This window comes from Marmota marmota, unplaced genomic scaffold (assembly GCF_001458135.2).
Source record: "Marmota marmota marmota unplaced genomic scaffold, marMar, whole genome shotgun sequence".
In the NCBI taxonomy this organism is placed as follows: Eukaryota; Metazoa; Chordata; class Mammalia; order Rodentia; family Sciuridae; genus Marmota; species Marmota marmota.
The window spans coordinates 11,938,176-11,962,521 of NW_026000119.1; the positions used below are offsets into that span (position 1 = coordinate 11,938,176).

Genomic DNA, 24,346 nt, shown 5'->3' on the forward strand with positions numbered 1-24,346 from the left:
GACGTTGGAAAGTGTCGTTTTCAAGGAAAGACCCCAGCTTGCTCGCTGGTTTTGTTCGGTGGAGCCTGAGCCCCACCTCGGCGCGGTAACCCTAGGGCCCCGCCGGAGCCAACCCCGGGGGCGGGACTGGCACCATAAAGCCCTTTATTGAGGTTTCCGCGTGACGCAGGGTCGCCCTGCCTCGGCCCTGGTCGCCATCCGCAGCTAGAGCCGGCGATCGGGAAAGGAGTCGTGTGCCCGCGGCGCGGGCCCGCGGCGTGTGCGCGGCCATGTGCACCTAGCCCGCGCGCGCTCGGCCTCGGGGGAGCGCGGCCGCGGAGACCCACGAGCCCGGGTAACGAGGCCGCCGGGGCCGGCTCGCGGGGACCAGGCCCCGAGGTGCCGCGGACCCGCCCCGCGCCCCCCGGCCTTGGCGCGCCCGCTGAGCTTTTGAGGCGAGGCGGAGGAAGGGTGGAGCTCAGGCGTGGGAAGATGCGAGGTCCAGCCCGTCTCTTGCCACCTCGTTCCTGCCCCGCGGCTGCAGGGGCCGCCACCTCTCCCGGGAACCGGTTCCTACCAGGAACTGCAAGTCCAGGGAAGGGAAGGAGACTTGCCAGAATCCGTGTGCAAGGGCGGGACCCAGCAATGATGCTCAGAGTTGGCCACATTTTAAATTCAGACTTTTGTTCGGTTGCGGTGCTGGGGATTGACAGGGCCTCGAGCATGCGGAGCAATGGCTGTACAACTGAGCTACCTCCCAGCCCCTTTTATGTTTTAATCTTGAGACAGGGTCTCTGAATTGTCCAGGGTGGCCTGGAATTTCCAGCGTTGGCCTCCCGAGTAGCTCGTTTTCAATTATAGACTTTCATCACCTGATTTAAATTCACCTGGTTTTTGATTGAGGGAAAATTTGGGAAGGGTTGATTAGTTTGAAGGTCTCGGGCTGATGGCAAGAAGTTTCTGTGCCAGGAGAGCCATTTATGGTTTAGTACTGCTATAAGCACACACATTGTGTGATGCAGGGATTGTATTGTTTTGATATGCAATGACAAAATGCCATAACAAACACTGATGCAGTTAAAGAAACCCCCATTCAGGAGGGCAAATCTTTTTTTTTTTAAATTAATTAATTAATTTATTTTTTATTAGTTGTTCAAAACATTACATAGCTCTTGACATATCATATTTCATACATTTGATTCAAGTGGTATAAGGGAGGTGAAGGGAAAGAGGGAAAAAAAAAACAAGGGAGAGAAATGAAGTACAGGAGGGCAAATCTTGCCTGATATTTTCTCCTAAAGTGGAGGCAAGAGCCTGCAGTGGTGGTGCCTAACGCCTGTAATCCCAGCAGTTCCAGAGGCTGATACCAGCCTCTGCAATTTAGTGAGGCCCCAAGCAAGTTAGCTAGACCCTGTGTCAAAATAAGAAATAAAAAGGGCTGGGACAGCAGCTATGAGGATTGTGAGTTCAAAGCCAGCCTCAGCAATAGCCGGGTGCTAAGCAACTCAGTGAGACCCTTTCTCTAAATAAAATACACAATAGGGGTAAGGATGTGGCTCAGTAGTCGAGTGCCCCTGAATTCAATCCCTGGTACCTGTCCCCCCACCTCCCCAATAAATAAATAAATAAATAAAAGGGCTGAGCATGTTGCTCAATGGTTAAGATCCCCTGGTCCCCTGAGTTCAAGCTCCAATAATAATAATAATAAAAAAGTAAGAGTTGATAAAATGAAATAATAGAATAAAAGTTTTACAGTTCAGGTTTAGGTTCAATGAACTTTTTTTTAAAAGGCCCTTCTGAATTTAGAAATACTTTCTCTGAATCTTTATTAGTTTTCTATAAAAATATTCAAGTGAGAGCTGAGGAGTAGCATAGTGATAGAGCTCTTGCTTAGCATGCAGAAGACCCTGAGTTCCATCCCCAACACAGAGGAAAAAAATTCAAGTGAAAGCCATTAATTACGTATGTTGCAATCTTCAGGCAAGGTGAACAGAACACCTGTGACATTACATCAGGCACCTATGTAAGGAAATTGGACTGTGGACCATCATGGCTTATGGCTTACCAAGAAAGAACACAGTGAAGACCATTTTGCAGTGCAGTTGTTATAAAGTGTAAGTATTTTTATCACAGTAAGCAGCCATTGGGGTGGGGAGTCTTTGTTAAAAAAAAAGATACTGGATACCCCTGTATTCCTCATGTGATACTGGACTATAGGAGGTATTATCCAGTGTATGGTGCTAATTTTGTTTTTTAAAAGCAACTGCTTTTATAAGAATATATAAAAGATCTTTCTTGCTCTTTACACCAAAGTAACACAAATGAGAAAATTTAGGTTTCAAGAAGTTTGATCAAATCATTGATCTTTGAGAGTGCAGTACCAGGCTAGTGATCTGAGGCTTCTTATTCCAAAACAACATTTAAATTACATTTTTAGAGAGATCAAATTTACTTAAAAACATCCTGGTGCCAGATGTTACCTTAGAGCACAAAGTGTTGGCATAAAGTGTCAGTTCAGTGCCTTTATGCTTTGCAGGAAGTGAAAGAACCTACTACTTTGCAAAACAAGACCTAGGAGCTGGGTATGGTGGAGCAAAAGACCTGGGAGCTGTAATTCCTGCACTGGGTAGGCTGAGGCAGGAGAATTGGAAGTTCAACAGTGATCAGGATGATTAAAGAGACCCTTTCACAAAAACAAAACAAAACAAAACAAAATAAATAAGCAAACAAACAAAAAAAAAAAGAAAAGAAAAAGAAATGGGGTGTGGATGGGAATGTAACTTAGTATCTCAGTGGTAGATAACTTACCTAGTATGCATGAAGCCCTGGGTTTAATCCCTAGCATTGCAGTACTGAAAAAAAAAAAAAAAAAAAGAGGACTTGGGTTCTGACTCCCTCTGAAAATCTTCTCTGGGCCTTGGCCTTGACTCCACATCTGTAAAATGGATATAAAAATGCCTATCTATGTGGTATGGATTGTGAATTAAGTAATGCATGTCAAGAACTTGCAGATTGCCTGGAATATAGAGAACATATAATGAACACGTGCTGCTAACTAACAGTATTTTACTCTGGTGTTATAGTGCTGCCTATTCTATTAAATATTTTTTTTGGATTTGTTTAGTTATCCCCTGTGCCACAGCTTATGACATATTTACTATTAGAGTCAAGTGAATTTTTCTTGTTAATATCGTAAGAAGTAAATGGGATTTCCTAAAGGGTTATAAAACCAGAGCAGTAGGAAAATTAGAGAAAACTTACAATTACATTTTGCTGAGTTAGGTGGTATTATGGCTTTAAGATATGAGGTGTCCCCCAAAAGCTCACGTATAAAACAAAGCAAGGAAGTTTAGAGATGAATTAATTGGGTTTTGAGAGCCTTACACCTATTTGAATGGATTAACTGAGTGGTAACTACCTACTAGACAGGTAGGCTATGGCCAGAGGAGTTGGGTTTGGGGCTGACTTTGGGCTAGATATTTGGTCTCTGGTGAGCAGAGCAATCTCTCCATTTCCTGGTCCCCTCTTCTGAGCTGTTCTTCTTCTCCACGCCTTTCTTTCCTGATGTTCTGCCTCATCTTAGGCCCAGCGCAATGGAGTGGCTGTTTATGGACTGAGACCTCTGAAACTGTGAGCCCCAAATAAACTTTTCCTCCCCTAAAATTATTCTTGTCAGGTATTTTGGTCAGAGAGGTTCCGAAACTCACTAAAACAGGTGTGTAACACTGTGGCTTCCACTATTCAGCTCCAAGCAAGTCTTTCTATTTCTCCATGCATGGGAGGTGGAACCCACTTAGACTGCAGTGAGAAGCATGTAACATTTTTTTTTTAACTTCAGTATTAAGCTAGATAAAATAATTTATTTAGGGTTCATGCATTATTATTTTTTTGTACTGGGGATTGAACCTTGGGGTACTTTATCACTGAACTACATCCCCAGTCCCTTTTTATATTTTATTTTGAGACGGGTCCACTAAAGTTGCTGAAGTGGCCTTGAACTTGAGATTCGTAAGCCTCAACATCTTGAGTTGCTGGGATTACAGATATGCACCACCATGCCCAGCTCATAGTGATTATTTTTAATGTTGTAGTTTGAAGTTTCATTCTTCCCCAGATTACACACCTAAAACCTTAGAGTATGCCATATTCCTTACTCAATACATGATGATGCTCTTCTTTACTTCCCTAATCTGACAATATTTTAATTAGCCATTGAAGACTTTGGAGCTCACAGTTCTTATCTACATTCACTTATATTGAGAGATTGGATTGACTCCAGGGATGGTGCACTGTAAACAAAATTCCTGAAATTGTAATTTCTGGTCCTTTTTCAACACAAGGCTTCTTTTCCAGGCTGGAAAATCCTCAATACCCGCATGGAAATCCAAATGTGGCAAATAGAACTGGGGGGCTACCAAGATGTCTTCTGTACTCCATAAAGTATGTGTTCTTTAAGTGTTTCTTAAATGAATTACTTAATTTTTGCCCCAGACAGGAACCTTGGGATCTTGCAGTGCTTACAAGGACTTGGTACCAGAATTTAGCTGACCTTAGATTACCTTTCTTGGAAGAAATTACACTGGGTTGTCCTATACAACTAAAAAAATGCAAAACCAAGAAAGGTCTACTCCCTTCAGCAGAAGGTAAGTTTCTTAAGATTTGCTTTAGTAATTATAATTGTATCAGTTGCTTATTATCAGAGAAATGTTTAAATATGTGTATGCATACCCAGACCTCCTATTTTCCTTATGCCTCCACCATAGCTCCTTTTTTTCCATACTTCCCATCTTTGTATCCTTGCCATATTTCTTTTTTTAATTAATTAATTTATTCTAATCAGGTATATGTGATGGAAGAATGCATTTTTATTCATTGTACACAATTGCAGCACAACTTTTCATTTCTCTGGTTGTACACAATGTAGCATCACATCATATGTGCAGTCATACACGTACCTAGGGTAATGATGTCCACCTCATTCCATCATCTTTCCTGTCCCCCCGTCCCTTTGCCCAATCAAAGTTTCTCCATTTTTCTTATGCCCTCCCACTATTATGGATCAGTATCCACTTATCAGAGAGAACATTTATCCTTGCCATATTTCTAATTATTCAACAATGGGAAGCTATCAACATAACTTTATGATATTGTTTTGACTAAATTATGCCTGTTGAAAAATGCCAGTCAGATTGCCTCATGTATTTTCTTCTTTTAGCCCTCAAACTTGAAAGGGAGTATGAAATGAAGCGCCTAACTGCACTTAAATGCCAAGAAAATGTATCTAAAGAAGTTGGGTTTTCCCTCAAGGAAAAGACATTTGATTTGAGAAGACCTCTCCCACCCAAGTGGCAGTCATCTCATAATAGAGTCTTCACTCTATTTCCTGAACCCAAAGGGGATGAAGAGCTCTCACTGTGTAAAGATGCAAATGCATGAACGCCCACTGGTGGACAAGCCAGTGCACATCAGCGTGAGTTAGTGAACAGCTCTGGCCAATCATCTGGGTCCTTGCTACATTCTTTTTATATGGTATCACCGACAAGAGCACCGTAAGTACATGAAAATGCATCTGGGGCTAAATCATTTGGGCTATTTGTTTTGATTTTTATAAAATTGCACTAAGGAATGAGTAAACTCATTGTCAGTGGTATTATTTTGAAGAAACATTTTGAATTGGCATCTTTGAGATCCTAAGGAGGAGCCAAAAAGAAGGTGAGAGAAATTCTCTTAAAAAGCATAAACTGGAAATTTTTGTTTGGTTAAGAAAAATGGTAGACTTCATTTTCGTAACTCTTCAGTTATGAAAATTGGAAATTTCCAATTTTCAGCAAATCATCATTTAATATTCTGTATTCTGGTGTTTTATAATAGCAAGTGGAACTTACTTTGTTTTTGTTTTCCTAAAAAATGTCTTTTTCTTTTTGCTCAATTTCATTCTTTCTCTCTGGAATGACCCAGAGCATGTGGAACACACAGACATATGTGAAAGTGACATGAAAGTACAAAGAAGTTGTGAGGAAAACTCATATTGCAGAGTGGTTGGAGAATGGGGACTTGACTGGAAAGTACTAGATATGGATGACCCAGTTTTTCTAGAATTTGAATGGAATAAAACATACTTGACATTAATGTGATGTAAGAATATGCTTTCAGGTGATTCAGTAGGCATTTTAGGAACTTCTTATATCTTATCCTATTTATGAAAGGCACTATGACATAGAATTTAAAAGTATAGATGGGCTAGGTGCTGTGACACATGCATATAATCCCACAAGCTCAGGAGGCTGAGGCAGGAGGATCAAGAGTTCAAAGCCAGCCTCAGCAACTTAGTGAGACTCTGTCTCTAAATAAAATATAAAAAGGGTTGGGGATGTGGCTCAGTGGTTGAGTGCCCTTGGGTTCAATCCCCAGAACCAAAAAAAAAAAAAGAACGAAAGAAAGAAAGTACAGATGAGCTGGGTGCAGTGCCACATGCCTGTAATCCTACCTACTCCAGGGAGGCGGAGGCGAAGGACCTCGAGTTTGAGGTCAGCATGGACAAATTAGTGAGTACATGAGGAGTACAGACTGTAGACCTGCCTGTTTGTCTTCAAATCCCATCTCAGCTGCTTATAGTGGTGTGACTTGGGATAATTGACTTTGTCTCTGAATTTTTATTCTCATGTGTAAAGTGGGAGTAATAATGGCACCTAATTCATAAGGTTGTTGTAATGATTAAATAAAAATTTCCTGGAGCACCATGAAAATTACTATAACTGTCAGAATCACTATCCTCTAGCACTTTAATTGAGGTATCAAACATGTATAATATTTGTCTAACTCTGTTGACCTTTTGCAGAGGAGAAATCTTAAATTTTCAAAAATTTACTTTTGTTCTTGTCAGTGTTTATGTTCTCAGACCATCTGACTTGATTTTGTAGTTTAATACATGGCCCCTATATCTATGGAAATTCCTGATCATATCTGTTTAAAAACAATAATCCCTGATTATCAACTTTTCACTTATATCTTTCTTTTAAAAGTAATATGGACACTAGGCATGGTGCAGACCTGTTTTCCTAGCTACTTGAGAGGTTGAAGCAGGAGAGGATCCCCAGAGCAGCCTGGGAAACATAGCAAGCAACACCCAGCCTCAAAAAAAAAAAAAAAAAAAAAAAAAGTGGTAGCATGGGAATTTTGTCTATGGAAAAATGTTCTATCCTGATGTCCCCACTGGGTCAGTTTATGGTCTGTCTCAGTAGCCATCAGGGAACCGTTAACATCTCACACCTTGTCTCATACTGGCAGTATGAGTCTTGGGCTTCCATCCTTCTTGAAAAATGAATGAAACACGTATCTGTTTGCAGTAAATTTTTCAGAGTGAAACATGTCAGTGGTCCTTGTGAAAGCTGGGATTTGAGAAATCTTTAGTTCTTCATCATTTTCTTAAGAGGAAAGTGCTTGTTTATAACTTTAAGATTCTTCTAGTCATGTTTTTGAACAGATGTTTTGGAACTCTTAAAATTGCCCATGTTGAAATTAAAAATTACACCGTAAAATAAATTTGAGTAAAAATGCATTCATGTGTGTCTCTTCTCTTGAAATGACATAAGAACAACAATGCTATTTTACTTGTCAGTACTCCAGTGCTTAGTTCAATGCCTAACTCACTCAGGCACTTGGTATACACTTATTTTACGTGTGTGTGTGTGTGTGCGTGTGTGTGTGCGCTGCTGGTGATCAAGCTCAGGGCCTTATGCGTGTTAGGCAAGCACTCTATTTCCAAGCCACATCCCCAGAACTCAATATACATGTATTGATGGAAATTTTCTAAATATGGTCAGGAGTTCCATAATAGAAAGTACTTTTTAGTTATATCCTTGCTTTTAGTAGTGGGATATTTTTTATTGGATGATGGCCATGATGTGATTGCCTTTGGGACTCAAGCAGTTTAAGATGGAATTTAACAAATACACAATTTTTACAGGAAACATCTTTGTTATTATAATCTAAGTAAAACTGACAGTAACTTAATTTCAATGGCATATACAAACTCCTTTACATCTCTTCCTTTTCCCATTTGTCATTGATGTCCCAAATCGCATCTTTTTATGTCCATTTATATAAATTTATAGTTTTTTTGTGGGGGGGGTACTGGAGATTGAACCAAGGGGCATTTTGTCACTGAGCTACATCTCTAGCCCTTTTTATTTTTTGAGACAGGGTATCACTAGTTAGGGCTTAACTAAGTTGCTAGGCTGGCCTTAAACTTGCAATCCTCCTGTCTCATCCTCCAGAGTTGCTAGGATTATAGGTGTGTGCCACTACACCCAGCAATTTATAGATATTTTTATGCTTTTGTTATTTTAGATTCTATACAGTGTTCGAATTCAGTTTACAAGGCTGTATACAGTGGTGCACACCACTAGTCCCAGCTTCTCAGAAGCTGAGGCAGGAGGATCACCTGAGCCCAAGAGTTTGAGACCAGCTGGGCAAGGTAGTAAGACACTGTCTCTATGGGAAAAAAAGTGGTTTATACATCAACATTACAATACTATGGAATCCTATATTTTGTCTGTATTTTTACCTCTTCTATAGAGCCTTATATTTTTGTATGATTTTGTGACTGACTAGTGTTCTTTTGTTTCAATTTAAAGAACTCTCTTTAGCATTTCTTGTAGGGAAGGTCTACTGGTAATGAAATCACCCAGCTTTTGCTTATCTGGGAAAGTTTTTTATTTAGGAGGGTAATCAAGGGCACTCAACCACTGAGCCACATCCCTAGGCCTATTTTGAATTTTATTTAGAGACAGGGTCTCACTGAGTTGCTTAGCACCTCACTTTTGCTGAGGCTGGCTTTAAACTTGAAATCCTCCTGCCTTAGCCTCCTGAGCTATGGGAATTATAGGCATGTGCTACTTCGCTCCACTCCAACCCTTTTAAAGTTTTTATTTAGAAACAGGGTCTCACTAAATTGTTCAGGGCCTTGCTAAGTTGCTGAGGTTGGCTTTGAACTTGTGATCTTCCTGCCTTAGTCTCTAGAGCCATTAAGATTACAGGTATGTATCACCATGCCTAGCTTTATTGAGATTCTTCAGTTTGTATGTCCATTGTCTTCCTCAATTATGGTAAAGTTTTTTGGCTATTAATTTTTTTCTTTTTGGTATTAGAAGTTGAACCCAGGGGCTATTTATTATTGAGCTACATACCCAGTCTTTTTTGAGACAGTCTCATTAAGTTGCCAAGGATCTCACTAAGTTTTTGAGGATGGTCTCAAATTTACAATCCTCCTGCCTCAGTCTCCTGAGTTACTGGAATTATTGGTGTGTACATTACACTTCACCATTGTTTATTTAAGCGGGTTCTCTTCATTTTTATTTATTCACCACTGGATTATTTTTATATAAATTATAGACACATCAGTTCATTTATAATGATTAAAATGCAGATTTTATAAATATTTCCAATTCTATAAAGATACAGACCAATCAAAGCATACCTAGGGAGGCATAATCTACAGAAGCATATAGTGTGACCTCAGATTAAGAGGTTATATCTGGTGGTTCCTTCTTTAAAATATTTAGAAGCCATTACTTGAATTATCTTGATACTTTCTTCCACGTATGACATAGTGGCTCAAAGGAAGACCACTTGCTCTCAGGCATTTTCCTGTGATTAACTCATTTGATTTAGTGATACTCAGCCATGGAAACTGTTGTCAGGAACTCAGACTTTGTATGCAGCCTTGGCTGCGTGACTTTGAGAAGGTGGAATTTCCACATTCCTAGTCCATGTTTGCCTCATGAAATTCAAATGTGCTTTGTGTAAGATATTTATCTGCCAACCAGCAATACTCCCCCGTCCTTGGGCAGAAAGTTGAGGGAGCTGGGACTTTCACTTTGTAACCCTGTTCTGCTGCTTTTTCTGTCCTTTCACACATCTGTCCTCTAATTTGTTTTTTGACTGTGTTTTTCCTCTACTTTAGATTATTATCACAAATATGATAGCTGGGTTGTTAAGTCTGGAAAAGGATCATTTTATGATTACTCAGCCAAAGATCAGTCTTTAGTAAAAATTCAGTGTGTTTCTATCCCTTTGGAAATCAAAACCAATCTATTGTTTTCTTGAAAACTTTAATGCTATCCAGCTGTATCAATATGTGTTTTGGATCGTGAAGAGATTAATGCTATGTGCTTATTTTTGTAGTTCATGGTCCACTGAGCAGACTCTTCCCTTTTAGTGTCAGTGTCACTGATCCATCAAGTCCCAGGAATAATATAGCCAAACGTTTATTTGAAATTATGTATATTTCCTAATATAAAGTCCATAAATCTACTACTCAATGACCTTTTAAAATTAGATTTAATTTCTTAAAACTCAGATTTAAGTAAGATGGTAATAGAAAACTCTAGGCTTTTAGTTAATAGATTTGGGTTTAGATACCCCATTTCCTCCATTAGTTGTGTTTGTTGCCTTGAGAAAAATTTCATGGAAATTTTTGCAATGGAAATCAGTTTTGTTTTTGTTTTTACTTAAAAAATAAATGTGTTTTAAAGGTCAAATAAAGATTTACTTTTAAAAACGATAATTCCTTATACCTCATCCCTACTTTCCCTTTCCTTCCTTCCCCCTTCCTTCCTTCCTTCCTTCCTTCCTTCCTTCCTTCCTTCCTTCCTTCCTTCCTTCCTTCTTGTACTGGGGATTGAACCCAGGGGCACTTGACCACTAAACCACATACCCAGCCCCCCACATTTTTTTTTCCTTTGGTACCAGGGATTGAACTCGGGGACACTTGATCCCTGAGCCACATCCCCAGCCCTATTTTATTTTTTATTTTGAGACAGGGTCTCATTAAGTTGCTTAGGGCCTTGCTAAGTTGCTGAGGCTGTCCTTGAACTTGGAATCCTCCTACCTCGCTGGGATTATAGGTGTGTACCATGGGGCCCATCTCTACTTTCATTTTCATCTCTACAGAGACAAGTTACTTTTGTTTCTTCCATCTATTTTGTTATTTACCTCCATGTCTCTGGATAACAAATTGTTATTGCTACTTATTGACTTTTTCTTTTTAATCTATTGATTTACCAGTGTAGAAGAGAGTATATTTTTTTCTTTTCTTTACCCAACTTCATCACACATGCATAACACTTTCATCACTCTCTAAATATCGTTAGATTGGATTTTAATTTTACTTAGATCAATACAGAATATTAACATTTTTATGATTATGTGTTTTACTCCATTTGGGTTGCTGAAACACAAATAAACTGGGTAGGTTATAAACAACAGAAATTTATTTCTCACAGTTCTGGAAGTGGAGAAGTCTGAGAACAAAGATATTATCTTGGTATCTGGTAAGGGCTCATTTTCTGACCCACAGATGGTACTTCTCATAATGGTGGAAGGTACTAGCTAGCTCTTAGGGTATCTTTTATAAATACACTAATCCTATTCATGACCTAATTACCTACTAAACGGCCCCACCTCTTAATGTCATTACCTCAGTGGTTAGGATTTCAATGTATGAATTTTGGCACACAAACATTCAGATCACACCATTATGTCAATATTTCACATTTGAATTATATTTAAATTAAGATTAAATTTCCACTTTTGGGGGGTAAGATTTATTAATGGGATTTAGTAATTCCTTAATTTTTAGTGTATTTGTCATTAAATAAATACATTATTTAAACCCCAAGATCCTTGCCTGTTGTCAATTTTCTCAAAATATTACATTATTTTGAGAAAATTGACAACAAATTATTCTCTAATTTCATTTTCTTAAGAAGTCCCTAAGAAGTCTTGTCTTGCTCTAACTAACCTGGCCAATTTCCCTACTAAAGAGTAAGCTCTCATTCTATGATTCTACATCATCAGCCTGGGGATTTACTTCACATTCTTTTGTGTAGGTACTCCTGTTTCTTATGTGTCTGATCATCTTGATTTACTCCTTTATTTTACTGGAGCATATTCTCCAGTAGTTACCTGAGAAATGGTTTGAAAAAGGGAAAATTTTGAGGTATTTTGGTCTAATGTCTTTATTTTAATCTCAGATGTTACTGTTAGCTTGCTAGGTATCGAATTCTAGGTTGTAACCAATGTTCCTTTAAAACTGCAAAATCTTTGTTCCTCCTTCTCTCTTGTCACTCCTCCTCCACCTTTTCTCCTCCTTATTTTCCTTCTGTTTATTATTGTTACCTAGCATTTTCCTTGAGACCTGCTTTTTCTCTCTGGGAGTGGAAGGCAGCTTCTCTTAGCTCCCAGTGTACTGACAGGAATCTCGGTGTAGAACTCTTCACAGCTAGGGGAGCACAGTGATTTATGGGATTGAGTGTAGAGCCTGGGCACCTGGAATCCATGTCATTTCTGTCACTTTCTGGCTGCGTCATCTTGGACAAGATATTTAATGTTTCAAGAGTTGAGTTTCTGTATCTGCAAGAAATTAATAACAATGTTGTGACAAGTAAGTAAGTAGATATGTAAAGCAGTTGGAACAGTGACTGGCACAAAGTAAACCCCAACACTGATTTTATTAACCAGTCTACCAGAATCCCTTGCAATTGGTGCTCTTCAGATCTTGTGGTCTGGAAACTCACATCCCACAGTTCTAGGAAATTATTTTGAACTATTTTGTGGATATTTCCATGTTTTTACTTTTCTCTAATCTTTGTAGAAGTGCTATTAGTCCTGGATTAGATCTTCTGTAGTAGTCCAGTTTTTAAAATCTTTTCTCTCCTCTTTTCCATCCTTTGCTTTTTGCTCCAATTTTTGGGATTTCCTCTGTTTTATCTTCTAATCATCATACAATTTTCATTTTTCTTTCATTCTTGCCATTTTCCTGGTTTTTCAAGAATTGCTGATTTTATCCATTTGATGATTCAAACTGGATTTCTTCTCTCTGCACTTAACGTGTTTCTTCAAAGCTGTTTTTCCTGTTTATTTTTATATCCATGTCATATTAAAAGCTTTCACAGTCAATTCAGGTGTGACAAAATGTATGACTTAAGGAAGTGAAGGTGGACTCCATAATACAGCTGCAACTCAGGAGTCATAGGATGTCAGAATGACCAGGACATGCATGAAAAGGAGGAAGCTAGGATGACTTTCAAATTGTGGGCTTGGGACACAGGGCAAATTGTATTATTACATAATAATCTGGAGAATGGGAAAGGAAGAATTAATTGTATTGGGCATATTGAAGGTATATTTCATTTCAAATACATCAATGTTTGAAGCTCTTGGGAGACACTTATTGGAAATCTCCAGTAATCTTGGGCCTTCCAGATACGCTGCTCAGGAAGGAGAGAGAGTAGAGATGAAAGCTGACACCATAGATATCTCTGAGAGACATCCAGGGAGAGGGCACAGCAAAAAAAGAAGTGACACAGTGAATGTTCTAAAACCTGCTGGCAACAGAGAAGAGGCAGACCTTTAGGAAAAAATGAACGGATACCTAAATTTTAGGTGAATTATCTGCTATAATTTTTTTTTAGGGAACAATATTTTAGGACAGAAATTTGCTAATGAATCACTGGAATTTATAAGAATTTTTTTCACTTACAGTCAACAAACTTTATCAAGGTTTTTTAAATAAAAACATTTTATGTGGGAACAGAGAAAGATGAGAGGAAAGAATGAAAAACATTAGTAAGAGTTTGTTGTGTGCTAGAAGCTTTTCTGGGTGCTCTGTTTATATCTGGTAGTCGTCACAGTCATCCTGCCAGGGAGAAAGGGAAGAACAGAGTACAGCAGACTTCTCACATCAGGGGAAGAAAGTCTGTGGCCAGGGCCAGGCCAGGTCTTGTTGCTTCAGGACTCAAGCCAATAATGCACAGGGGAAAAAAGGCCCTCCCTTGGCTCACAGTAAGTATCTCTGAGGGTCCTGTTTTCTTAGGGGTTGTCTGCCTTTGTTTCTTCACTGCTCTGTCTTAAGAACCCATATCTTCCTTCCCATCCGTTAAACAGTGCAATTTGTATTTCATTACGTAGACTACAAACTTAGGCACCACCTGTGATTCCTCTGGGTCCCTCACCTTTTCTTCAGTTCAGTTCAAAAGCGACTCTTGCAGGTTCTTCCGCCTGAATGTATCCCAACTGAATCCATTTCTTGCTCCATCAACCTCCATCAACCCTGGTCCAAGCCCCATCGTCTCTTGTTTGCATTATGAGGTAGGCTTTGATGACCTCCTACTTCTGTTTTTGACATTCCTATAGTCTACCTATAGTGATCTCTTAGAAATGACCAGGTCACGTCACTGCAGAAAGATTCCCTCCCTGAGTAACACCTGCCTCCTGGCCTCTGAGGCCCTGGGCCCTCGGACTCTGGCCTTCCTCTGTGATCTTTCCTCTACTTGTCATCCAGCCTACTGGGTTGCCACGTTGGCCTATTTTCTGACACATCAGGTTTATTCCTGCCTCGGAGACTTTGTTTTTGCTGTTTTTTACTCCCAGGATTCTCTGCCCTCTGATTTCCACAATGCTGCCTCTTAATTATTGAGGATTTTGTTAAATGGCATCTGTTGAGGGAAGCCTTTGGTGACTACCCTAGATAAATTGGCCTTTATTTCACCCAGTGACTTTCAGTGACTACACTCTGGCTTTAATTTTTTTTTTCCTAAGTTAATTAAAAAAATATTTTGTGATGCTGAGGATCAAAACCAGGGCCTTGCTTATGGCAGGCAAGTGCTCTACCACTGAGCTACACTCCCAGATCCTAAATTAAGGGGACCTTTTTATTTCCACTTTATATGTATTCATTTTTTGAGATGGGATCTCACTATGTTGCTCAGGCTGGGCTCGAATTCTTGGATTCAAGTGATCCTTCTGCCATAGTCACACAAGTAGCTGGGACTATAGGCCCACACCACTTTGCCCAGTGAGACTCAGCCTTAATTCCTTCATAGCACTCAAGTCACCATCTGCAATGACTTATTTGATTGAATGATTTTCCTATGGTCTCCAGCATCTATATTAGTACTTACCCAAAGTAGCCATATTTCTTATTTATTTTTTAAATTTTTAGTTGTAGATAAACACAATGCCTTTATTTTGTTTATTTAGTTTTATGTGGTGCTGGGGATTGAACCCAGGGCCTCACACATGCTAGACAAGTGCTCTACCACTGAGCTACAACCCCAGCCCTGTCAGTATTTTTTGAATGACTGTATCACCTTAAAAATTATTGAAAAGGTGAACTTTTGAAAAGAGTAGCTCAGGGATTTGATTCCTGATGCTCCTTCCTTATACATTTTCTGACACATTTTTTTTCAGCTTTATTGAGGTGTAGTTGATTGCTGCATAAACTGCACCTGTTTAAAGTGTGCACTTTGGTGAGTTCTGGCATATGTCCACCCCGTGGGACCATCCTTATAATCAGGCTAATGAACATGTCCATTTCACCCAGAGTTTTCTTTGTCTTTCATCATCCATCCCTTCTCACTGCTCTTAGTTCATCCTCAGCCTCAGGCAGCTACTCAACTATGTACCTTCTGGCACCATGAATTATTTTGAATTTTTGAGGATTTTATATAAATAGAATTATTTAATATGTACGTTTAAAAAAGTCTGCCTTCTTATACTCAGCATAATTATGTTGAGATACATTCGTGTTGTTGTGCATCGGTTTCTTTTTCTTGCCGAATGGTATTCCATTCTATGGATATAATACTCGTTGTTGTATAATACTATGAACTTATTGATAGATATTGGGGTTGTTGCCAGTTCTGAGTGCTTACAAGTAAAGCTGCTGTGAGCACTGAGTGGGCATAGCTTTCATTTTTTTTTGTTCAGGATAAATAGGTACATGTTAATCCTGGCAGATTTTCAGACCTCCATTTTAGTTCTGAAGGACTTGGGGGATCTGTGAAGGAGTTGTAGTGTACCCAATGTGACATGGTGTTTACAAAAGTTGAACTGAGATGGAATTATAGATCCCTGTGACTTCAAAGGGATCTTTGTCCAGAAGCATATGCTCTCAAGGTGCCTACTTGGTCCACCTTTGACCTGGCTGCCTGTGTGACTTATTGCTTCTACTAAAGTCCTACCTGGATGATTTGCTGTTGTTAAGGCTCCCAGACACCTGCTGATGACATATGTGTTGCTTATTAGGACCTGTAAATGTTACTTACTTAGTACTGGTAGGCAAGTGCAGCCAGTGTTGTTGAAGGCTCTTTCCACCAGCATTTTCGTAAGTAAGGCACTTGCTGAAGCACATGTTTGGTAAATAAATTAATTTTACTCATGTTAATGAAGGCCTGTGTACTACTTGCTTCAGATCCAGTGATCGTATCCTTCTCTTTAAAAATGGCACTCAAAAAACTTTCAAAGCTTCAGTGACAAGCAAGGTGAGGACTCATGTGATCAGTGTCTTCAGCTACAGATGCTTGCCCAGCACAATAGTTAATCTAAGTGCAAAATTCTAAAGTCTAGTCTTATTATCAGTAGTAATCTCCGGAAATTTTCAAGGTTAAAATGTTTTATTCTCCTCCTAAATCCAAGGCCCAAAGCTACATACCTTGGCCAGCAAAATCCTTGATATTTTGGTCCCCAAATTTTCAACATTTCTGGTTAAATGTGATAGGTGGTAAAGCTTTGAGAAGCACCAAAAAAAAAAAAAAAAAAAAAAAGCACCTTTGCTCCCTATCCAAGATCTGAACCAAGAGTGGACTAGGATAAAAGAATAAACAGGAATCTCAGATACCAGCTTTGCTAGTGATAAAGCAAATATTGAAGAACATGGTTGGTTTGGGACAAATAAGTTCAATACCAAAAATTGGCATAAGATGTATTTTCCCTATCCAATGCCTGGAAGCCCCTAGCCATGCCAAGCCAGTGCCATTTCCAATAAGCATATTGAAACCCATGAAAGAACCTAGCAACCTTGGCTTACTTTATTTGTGACAATGGGCATAATCTATTAGTCTTCACTGATTGATAAGGAAGGGAAAAGTTGTCTGAACCATTCTATTAGGAGCCTCAGGCTCTATTTTGTGATTTTTCTCTTAATGGGTCCCTATCTCCCATTCAAACACACTGTTTAGTGTCAATTCCTTTTGTTTTTACCAATCCACTTTCACTCTAAAAACTTGCAATTTACTCTGAAACTTACTGGGCATTGGAATGTGGGTAGGTGTAATCTCCTTTGTAGACTTCAGTTGCAGGTACCTTTTTTCCTACATCAGATCAACTCGCTGTCAAAGAAACTTCTTCCAAGTGCCAGAAGTAGACTCCCTCTCATTGTTTTAGAGATTGCTCAACATATGGCTATTTCCTGTTGTAATTTAGTTTGTGCTCTCACCAACTGTGTACAGCAGGTAAGACAAGCAATACTCTGAACCCAACAGATGACCAAACATTGCCTGGCCTGGGTTACATACACCACCTCCTTTCCCAGGTGCTGTGTCTCATCAACACTCATGTGTCTCCAGGAGGGTGACTCTCAGAATTCTAGCTCTGCAGTTTAACAATACTTGAAATTACTTTAAACAAGTAGTGGAAACAGCTGACATAATTTCCTTCAGAATAAGAGAAGAGTTATTTTCTAATGGTGGTCTTTCTTGGGGTAACCAACTGATAGGTGGGTGCACACACACACGATATATTTACGTATGTGTGTATATATAAAAATAAACATGTTTATAATATAAAAATAATTTTTTTCTCATGATCTTTTTAGTATTTGAAAGACATTTCTAACTTTTATTAATATAAGACTTTGAAAAGCAAACTAGAAAATTGAAAGACAGAGCAAATGAAAATTTAGTTTTTTGAAATTATGACATTATTTTTCTGGGTTAGATACAAAAGATGTTATTCATAATAGCAGCTGCCACAATAGCTAATATTTATTGTGCTCTGAACATCCCCCAGGTGTAGTAACTAAAAATAGTCAAATCAGAAGGATGGAAGTTTGTACCAAATACCTGAGACTTAACCCTGATTTTCCAATCAATTTTTTGGGCTCAGCAACACATTTTTTCTGATTAATTTTGGCTACAGTACTAGGTGCCCATTCTCCTAGCCTAGCAATTGAGGGTGGCAAAAAAATAATTCTGAAACTTTGTAGCCATGGATTTAGGGTTTAACTTCTTGTTGAAAGTGTATAAGGAAGCTGTAATCCCAGCAACTCTAGACTGAGGCAGGAGCATCACAAATTGGAGGTCAGACTAATAAATTAGCAAGATCCTGTCTTGCTAAAAAGGGGTGGGATGTGGCTCAGTGGTAGAGGGCCCCAGTACCTCCCAAAGAAGTGTAAATAAGAAAAGAATGAGCCTGGTATGGTGATATATGCTGGTAATCCTAGCCACCCATGAGGCTAAGGCAGGAGGATTGCAAGTTCAAAGGTAGCCTCAGCAATTTAGTGAGGCTCTGAGCAAATTTAGCAAGACCCTGTCTCAAAATACAACATAAATGAGCTGGGGATATGGCTTATTGGCTAAGTGTCTTGGGTTCAATTCTCGGTACAAAAAAAGTATATATATATTATATATATAATAAATAAAATAAGAAAAGAATGAACAATCACTTTCATAATTTGCATTGTAAAATGTCTAACTTGCTCTGGTTCCATTCCTTTTTGGAAGGGCAGGGTAAGTTGGCTCACATGTTTTGAATAAAGGAAATGTTTTGCTTACAGATTCTTTTAGGGAGGCCACTATAAAGCAGTTTAGGGCTTATGATGATTGCTAGGAAATATTCTTTGTCTTGAACGTTTGAATCCGGAAATTACTTCAGAATAAAATAGTTATTTAGACATGTACATTAGGATATTATCCTTTTCAATATGAAAATTGCTCTTTCAGAATATCAGCATATTTACTGTGCACCTGTATTCAGCACTGTGCACAGCACACAAATCAAAGGTTAAATGAGGCGAACAACAGTGATCAGGATAGGATGTTAGGTTGAGTAGCAAGAATAACATTTTGTATAAGTGAAACTCACGAACATTTATTTTATTTATTTTTATAGTATAGCCTTTGAGTCATCTTCATCATCTTGCCTGGCTGTTCACTAACTTAGCCCATGGCAAGTTGTTTAATATCCATAAGCCTCTCTGCAGTCACTGTGAGTGAGGGTACTAAGGATACCTGCTTGATAGGGCTGTTGGGAGAATTAAATGAGATGCATGAGGAACCTATCCCAGGGCTGGAATATAGGAAGGACTCCAAAATTGGTAGTTGTTATCAAAATCTATGAAAAAATACTCAACATTTTTAGTAATCAGGGAAATGCAAGACAAAACTTGCCTGAGATTTTATCTCACACCAGTTAGAATGGCAGTCATCAAGAATACAAACAATAATGAATTCTGGAGAGGATTTGGAGAAAAAAGGAACATTTGTATACAGTTGGTGGGATTGTGAATTAGTACAGCCACTGTGGAAATCAGTGTGGAGGTTACTCAAAAGACTAGAAATGGAGCCAGGTGCAGTCATACGCCTGTTAATCCCAGCCACTTGGGAGGCTGAGGCAGGAGGATCAAGAATTCAAACCCAGCCTCAGCAACTAGAAATGGAACCAGCATATGATCCAGCTATACTACTCCTCAGTGTTCACCCTGGAGAACTGAAATCAGCATATGTACCTATCTATGTTTATAGCAGCACAATTCACAATAGCCAAACTATGAAACTAGCCTAGAATGTCCATCAATGGATGAATGGATAAAGAAAATGTGGTATATATACACAATGGGTTTTACTCAACTATAAGGAAGAATGAAATGTATGTCTTTTATAGGCAAATGGATGGAAGTTGAGACCATTATGTTAAGCGAAATAAGCCAAGGTCAGGGATCATATGTTTTCTTTCATATGTGAAAGCTGGAGAGGAAAAAGGGGAAAAAAGGGAGGAAAGGTGAGAAGAGGATCTGATGAATATGGAAGGGAGATAGTGGAGTGGAGGAAAGGAACTGGGGGAGGGAGGAGGAGAGTGAAAGGAGATATACTGAGGAATAATATTGGCCATAATATTGCTATATTGTGTGCATATACAAATATGTAACTAGAATCCCACCATATGTAAGCTACAATGTACCAATAAAATATGGGGAAAATGTTATCATAGAAAATTCATATCATAATGTGTTCTCACGATTGACAAACCCAGTTCATCTCATTTATTACAATTTGTGGTAAATTTTCTTCCCCTGGAATCCACACTTTTGAGATTTAAACAGGCTCTGAGGCTGTGTGGTTATAATCTTACTAACGTGATCTGGTGAGCTGAGGCCAGTTGTGGGAAGAGGATCACAGATGCTCTTAGAAGTAGTGTGCCGCCAGTGTGGGGTGAGCAGGCTGGTTTTGTTGACAGGAGCTTTGTCTGTCCTGCTGGTTACTTTCTCCTGGAGGTGGAGCAGGTGCTGTTTCAGGGGAAACACCTTGTGATTTTATTTACCCCCTCCTCATGTCTGACCTGGCCCCTCCTCGTTCCCTTGCATTCCATTTTCTGCAGGTGTCTCTTACCTGGAAGTTTTGGTATTTGTTATAAAAACCTATGAACAAAGACAACAATTGAGTCATTTCAACAGTCTGGCTCCTCGTGACTGTAAGTCATCAAGTTGTTATCAACCTCTAGGGAGCTACTTGAAATAACCACAACTTCCTCTATTTTTGCTCCTTTTTCTTCAGTTATTTTTTTCTTGATTATTAAAAAAAAACCCCAAAACAAAAACATAACTGACAGCCACGTAAAAGATGACAAACAGTACAAAAATACAAAAAAGAAAAAAACATCCATAATCCTTTGTACAGAAGAAATCACCTGGAAAAATTTGTCGTAATTCCTTATATTTGCCTTCTGTTTATTATTATTATCGTTGTTGTTTTGTTATTGCTAATGTGTGTGTGGTGCTGCAAATTGAACCCAGGTCCTTGTACAAGTTAAGCATGTGCTCTACCATTGAACTACACCCCAGCCTAATGTGTGTTTTTTATTCTAACATAGCTGAGAACATTCTGTCCATACCATTTAATTTCTCTCTCTCTCTCTTTCTCTTTTTTTTTTTTTTTGAATACTAGGAATTGAACGCAGGAATGCTTTATCATTCAAATACATCCCCAGACTTTTTAATTTTTTTAATTTTTAAAAATTTTTGGTACTGAGGATTGAACTCAGGGGCACTCGACCACTGAGCCACACACCCAGCCCTGTTTTGTATTTTATTTAGAGACAGGATCTCACTGAGTTGTTTAGTGCCTCGACATTGCTGAGGCTGGCTTTGATCTTGCAATCCTCCTGCCTCAACCTCCCAAGTTGCTGGGATTACAGGCATGTGCCACCATGCCTAGCTTCCTTTTAATTTTTTTATATTTATGTTTAAGTTGTAGTTGGACACAATACCTTTATTTTACTTATTTTTTATGTGGTGCTGAGGATGGAACCCAGGGCCTCGCACGTGCTAGGCAAACGATCCACCGATCCACCGCTGAGCCAAAACCCGAGCCCTCCTTTTTATTTTTTGAGATAAAATCTCACTAAGTTACTCAGGCTGGGCTTAAACTTGTGTACCTCCAGCCTTAGCCTCCTGAGTAGCTGGAATTATAGGTATATTATGCCATTGTACCTGGCTTAATCTTGATTTTTTTTTAACCTTTGATTATAAACATTTCACCTTGTTAAAATAATGTTTTCATTTTAATGGCTCTGTAATGGCTCTCCATGTGGTTTCAGTTGCTATTTTGTCAGGACCTTTTGTTGCACTGGTCCCCTCAATCCACAGGACCCACTGCCACCAGCCCCTCTGGTCCTATCCTCACACACTTCATGGTGGTGCCCAAGCTTAGGCTCTCCAAGGTACTTCTTCTCGGGTTACACCCATCAGTCCTGGGACCTGTATCCCTCTGTGACATCTGTGCCAGGGTGACAAAATCCAGTGGAAACTCTTACCAGTCAGGATACTCCTCTCATTCTTGGTGGGTAACAGGACCTTGGTATCCTTTCCTGAGAGCAGACCTTAGTTGGATACATTCTAACTCATTTGAGATTTTTTTTGATAACACCAAATTTCAAAAGGCAAGTGGCCAAAGTCACCTCCCCCCACAAGGCCCCTAGGCAAATTTATCCCCCTCACATAGCTATTAGCACTGAATACTCATCACATCACAAAAGTTCCTATAACACCAGCCTCTTTGGGAATGGCCAGGTGGGGTGCCTAGTAAACCTAAACTCGTGTAACAAAGAAGGGCCATTCAAGTGAGTCTGGGGCCTGATACAGAAGATCAGTTGGTTAAGGGACTTTTAGACATTATCTAGACAGAAACATCTGACACCTCCTCTCTCTAAATTAGGAAATTAAAAAAAAAGTTTCTTCTTCACCAGACACAGCCACTCTTGAGTAAAGCACCTGGGACACCCCTGTCACCCAGAAGTGCTCAGAAATTGTTTGTTCTCTCCCTCCTCCATTCGTTCTTAGCCTGATCGCACCTCTGCATCATTTCAAGCTGAGAACACAGGGCTTTCCAGAAACCTAACTCACTCCAGGAACCAACCATGCATAACCAGCATCCCTCTTGAGACAGGTCCAGGAGTTGATAGTGTGCCTTGTTGCCAGCCTGTGCCCCACAAATAAACTCTGTCTGTGAGAAAAGGTGTGGCACCTGCTTTTTTGGAGGTTTAATTTCAAGGAACCACATCATTCATCTGGTTTCACCAACATGTCTAGTTACAAAGCACAAAGGGGCACCTGGGGCATTTCGGTCAGCACCTGGGACTATCCTCAGACCCCATTTCTGGATTCCAGACCAAGCTCTTTACTAGATTCCCTTGCAGGAATTCCAGGCTTTCCCTAGTGGACCAGAGGCGTGGCATCTCAAATCAGACTTGAATTTCTAAAAGCAAATGACAACTCTCTTGAATTGTTTTGTGTATAGAAGCGAGTTTCCACGTTTCATGGGACACAATGAGGTGCTTAAAACCATATTATTCTTTCAGGTGTTTCATTATTGGCTTTAGACACACATTTCCATTAAAACAGAAAGAAAAACTGAGGCCAATTTGAAAGATATCTTGAAATTTTCCTTATTCCCTCACATTTCCTTAACTGGCCTCATTTTGCTTTAATATTTCCTACAGAAATGCTTTGCTAATGCTCTGAGGCGTGGCTCTGGTATAGCAGTCTTTTGTTTTTTTCTGGAGTCAGCCTTCGCTCACATAACATTGCATCCCGGCTCCTTGAAATCCCTACTGAATTTGGAGAACTTGTCTCTTGGCGTCTGACGTGCTTTCCTGGAACAGTGTGATGTTGACGACATAGCCCCGTCCCTCCACTTGACAATAAGTTTGCTTGTCTCATTGCCCTTGATTATTCAGTGGTGAGTAAGAAGAGAAGTGGAAAGCCTTTCCTACCCCAGTTTATTATATGTTTCACGCCTAGGCTCTTTTATAATGCCACTTGTGAATAAATTGATCAGATTAGCATGAATCACCTGGCTGGCCAATAGAGACTGGAATGATTCTCCACGTGTGACTTGGTTGCATTATTACAAAATGTGGCAGGATAGACCTGCCCAGCCATCGTTGCTGATGCTCATTTGTAATGCTGTCTTAAGGAGATGAGGAGATGAGAGCAAATTGTTCCAGCAGCTCAGCCTGCCCTGCCAACAGTTCGGAGGAGGAGCTGACTGTGGGACCGGAGGCACATGGGAGCCTGGAACTTGTTTTCACAGTGGTGTCAGCTGTTATGATGGGTCTGCTCATGTTCTCCTTGGGATGCTCTGTGGAGATCCGAAAGCTCTGGTGGCACATCAGGAGACCATGGGGCATTGCTGTGGGACTGCTCTGCCAATTTGGGCTCATGCCTTTGACAGCCTATCTCCTGGCCATCAGCTTCTCTCTGAAGCCAGTCCACGCTATTGCTGTTCTCATCATGGGGTGCTGTCCCGGGGGAACCATCTCGAACATTTTCACCTTCTGGGTTGATGGAGATATGGATCTCAGGTAAGCTACACTAGCTCAGTAGTCCTTCCCTCATCCCACCTGGAGGGGACTTTAGTGTTTGGGTAGAGATTCCAGTGGGGAGGTATTGCAAATATTATGGAGAGTTGATCATGGAAAGGACTCTCCTTTCTGAGCTCCAGGTTGGCTTTACTGTGATCTTCCTCTGCTTTATTGGCAACTACTGTTCTGAGTAGTGGGATTTGGCTCATATGTTAACAGAGGAGGCTTGTCTCCACCTCACCCAGTGACCCTTCCCAAATGTGCATTTGTTCTCACCCACACTGGCATTTTCACATTTTGGTAGTGCTGAGAATTGAACCCAGGGCTTCATATGTGGTAGACATACCCTCTACCACTCAGCTACACCCCCTGCCTCTAACATGCTCACATCTTTAATGACAATTCCCAGGACGTAGCTGAAAATCCCTAGAAGCTAGTGACAGTGGTT

The 24,346-nt window shown here is 39.8% G+C and overlaps 2 protein-coding genes across 3 annotated transcripts in view; both read left to right on the forward strand.

The window, feature by feature from the left end:
• Positions 1 to 218: 218 nt before the first annotated feature.
• Positions 219 to 7,537, forward strand: CUNH4orf36 (chromosome unknown C4orf36 homolog). 2 transcript variants are annotated; one of them, XM_048784860.1, is made up of 4 exons: positions 219 to 334; positions 1,960 to 2,093; positions 4,471 to 4,622; positions 5,195 to 7,537. In XM_048784860.1, the coding sequence occupies exons 2-4, from the start codon at positions 2,029 to 2,031 to the stop codon at positions 5,413 to 5,415; spliced, it is 438 nt and encodes a 145-aa protein (XP_048640817.1). In that variant the 5' UTR covers positions 219 to 334; positions 1,960 to 2,028; the 3' UTR covers positions 5,416 to 7,537. The 2 variants fall into 2 exon arrangements, with proteins under 2 accessions (XP_048640817.1, XP_015354688.1); XM_015499202.2 differs by lacking the exon at positions 219 to 334 and adding an exon at positions 374 to 601.
• Positions 7,538 to 23,049: 15,512 nt separating this feature from the next.
• The window catches only part of Slc10a6 (solute carrier family 10 member 6), a 36,366-nt gene continuing 35,069 nt past the window's right edge, over positions 23,050 to 24,346 (forward strand). Inside the window, exon 1 of the mRNA XM_048784715.1 lies at positions 23,050 to 23,898. Coding sequence (XP_048640672.1) covers positions 23,522 to 23,898 — 377 coding nt within the window. The 5' untranslated portion in view covers positions 23,050 to 23,521. The remainder of the gene's footprint in view (positions 23,899 to 24,346) is intronic.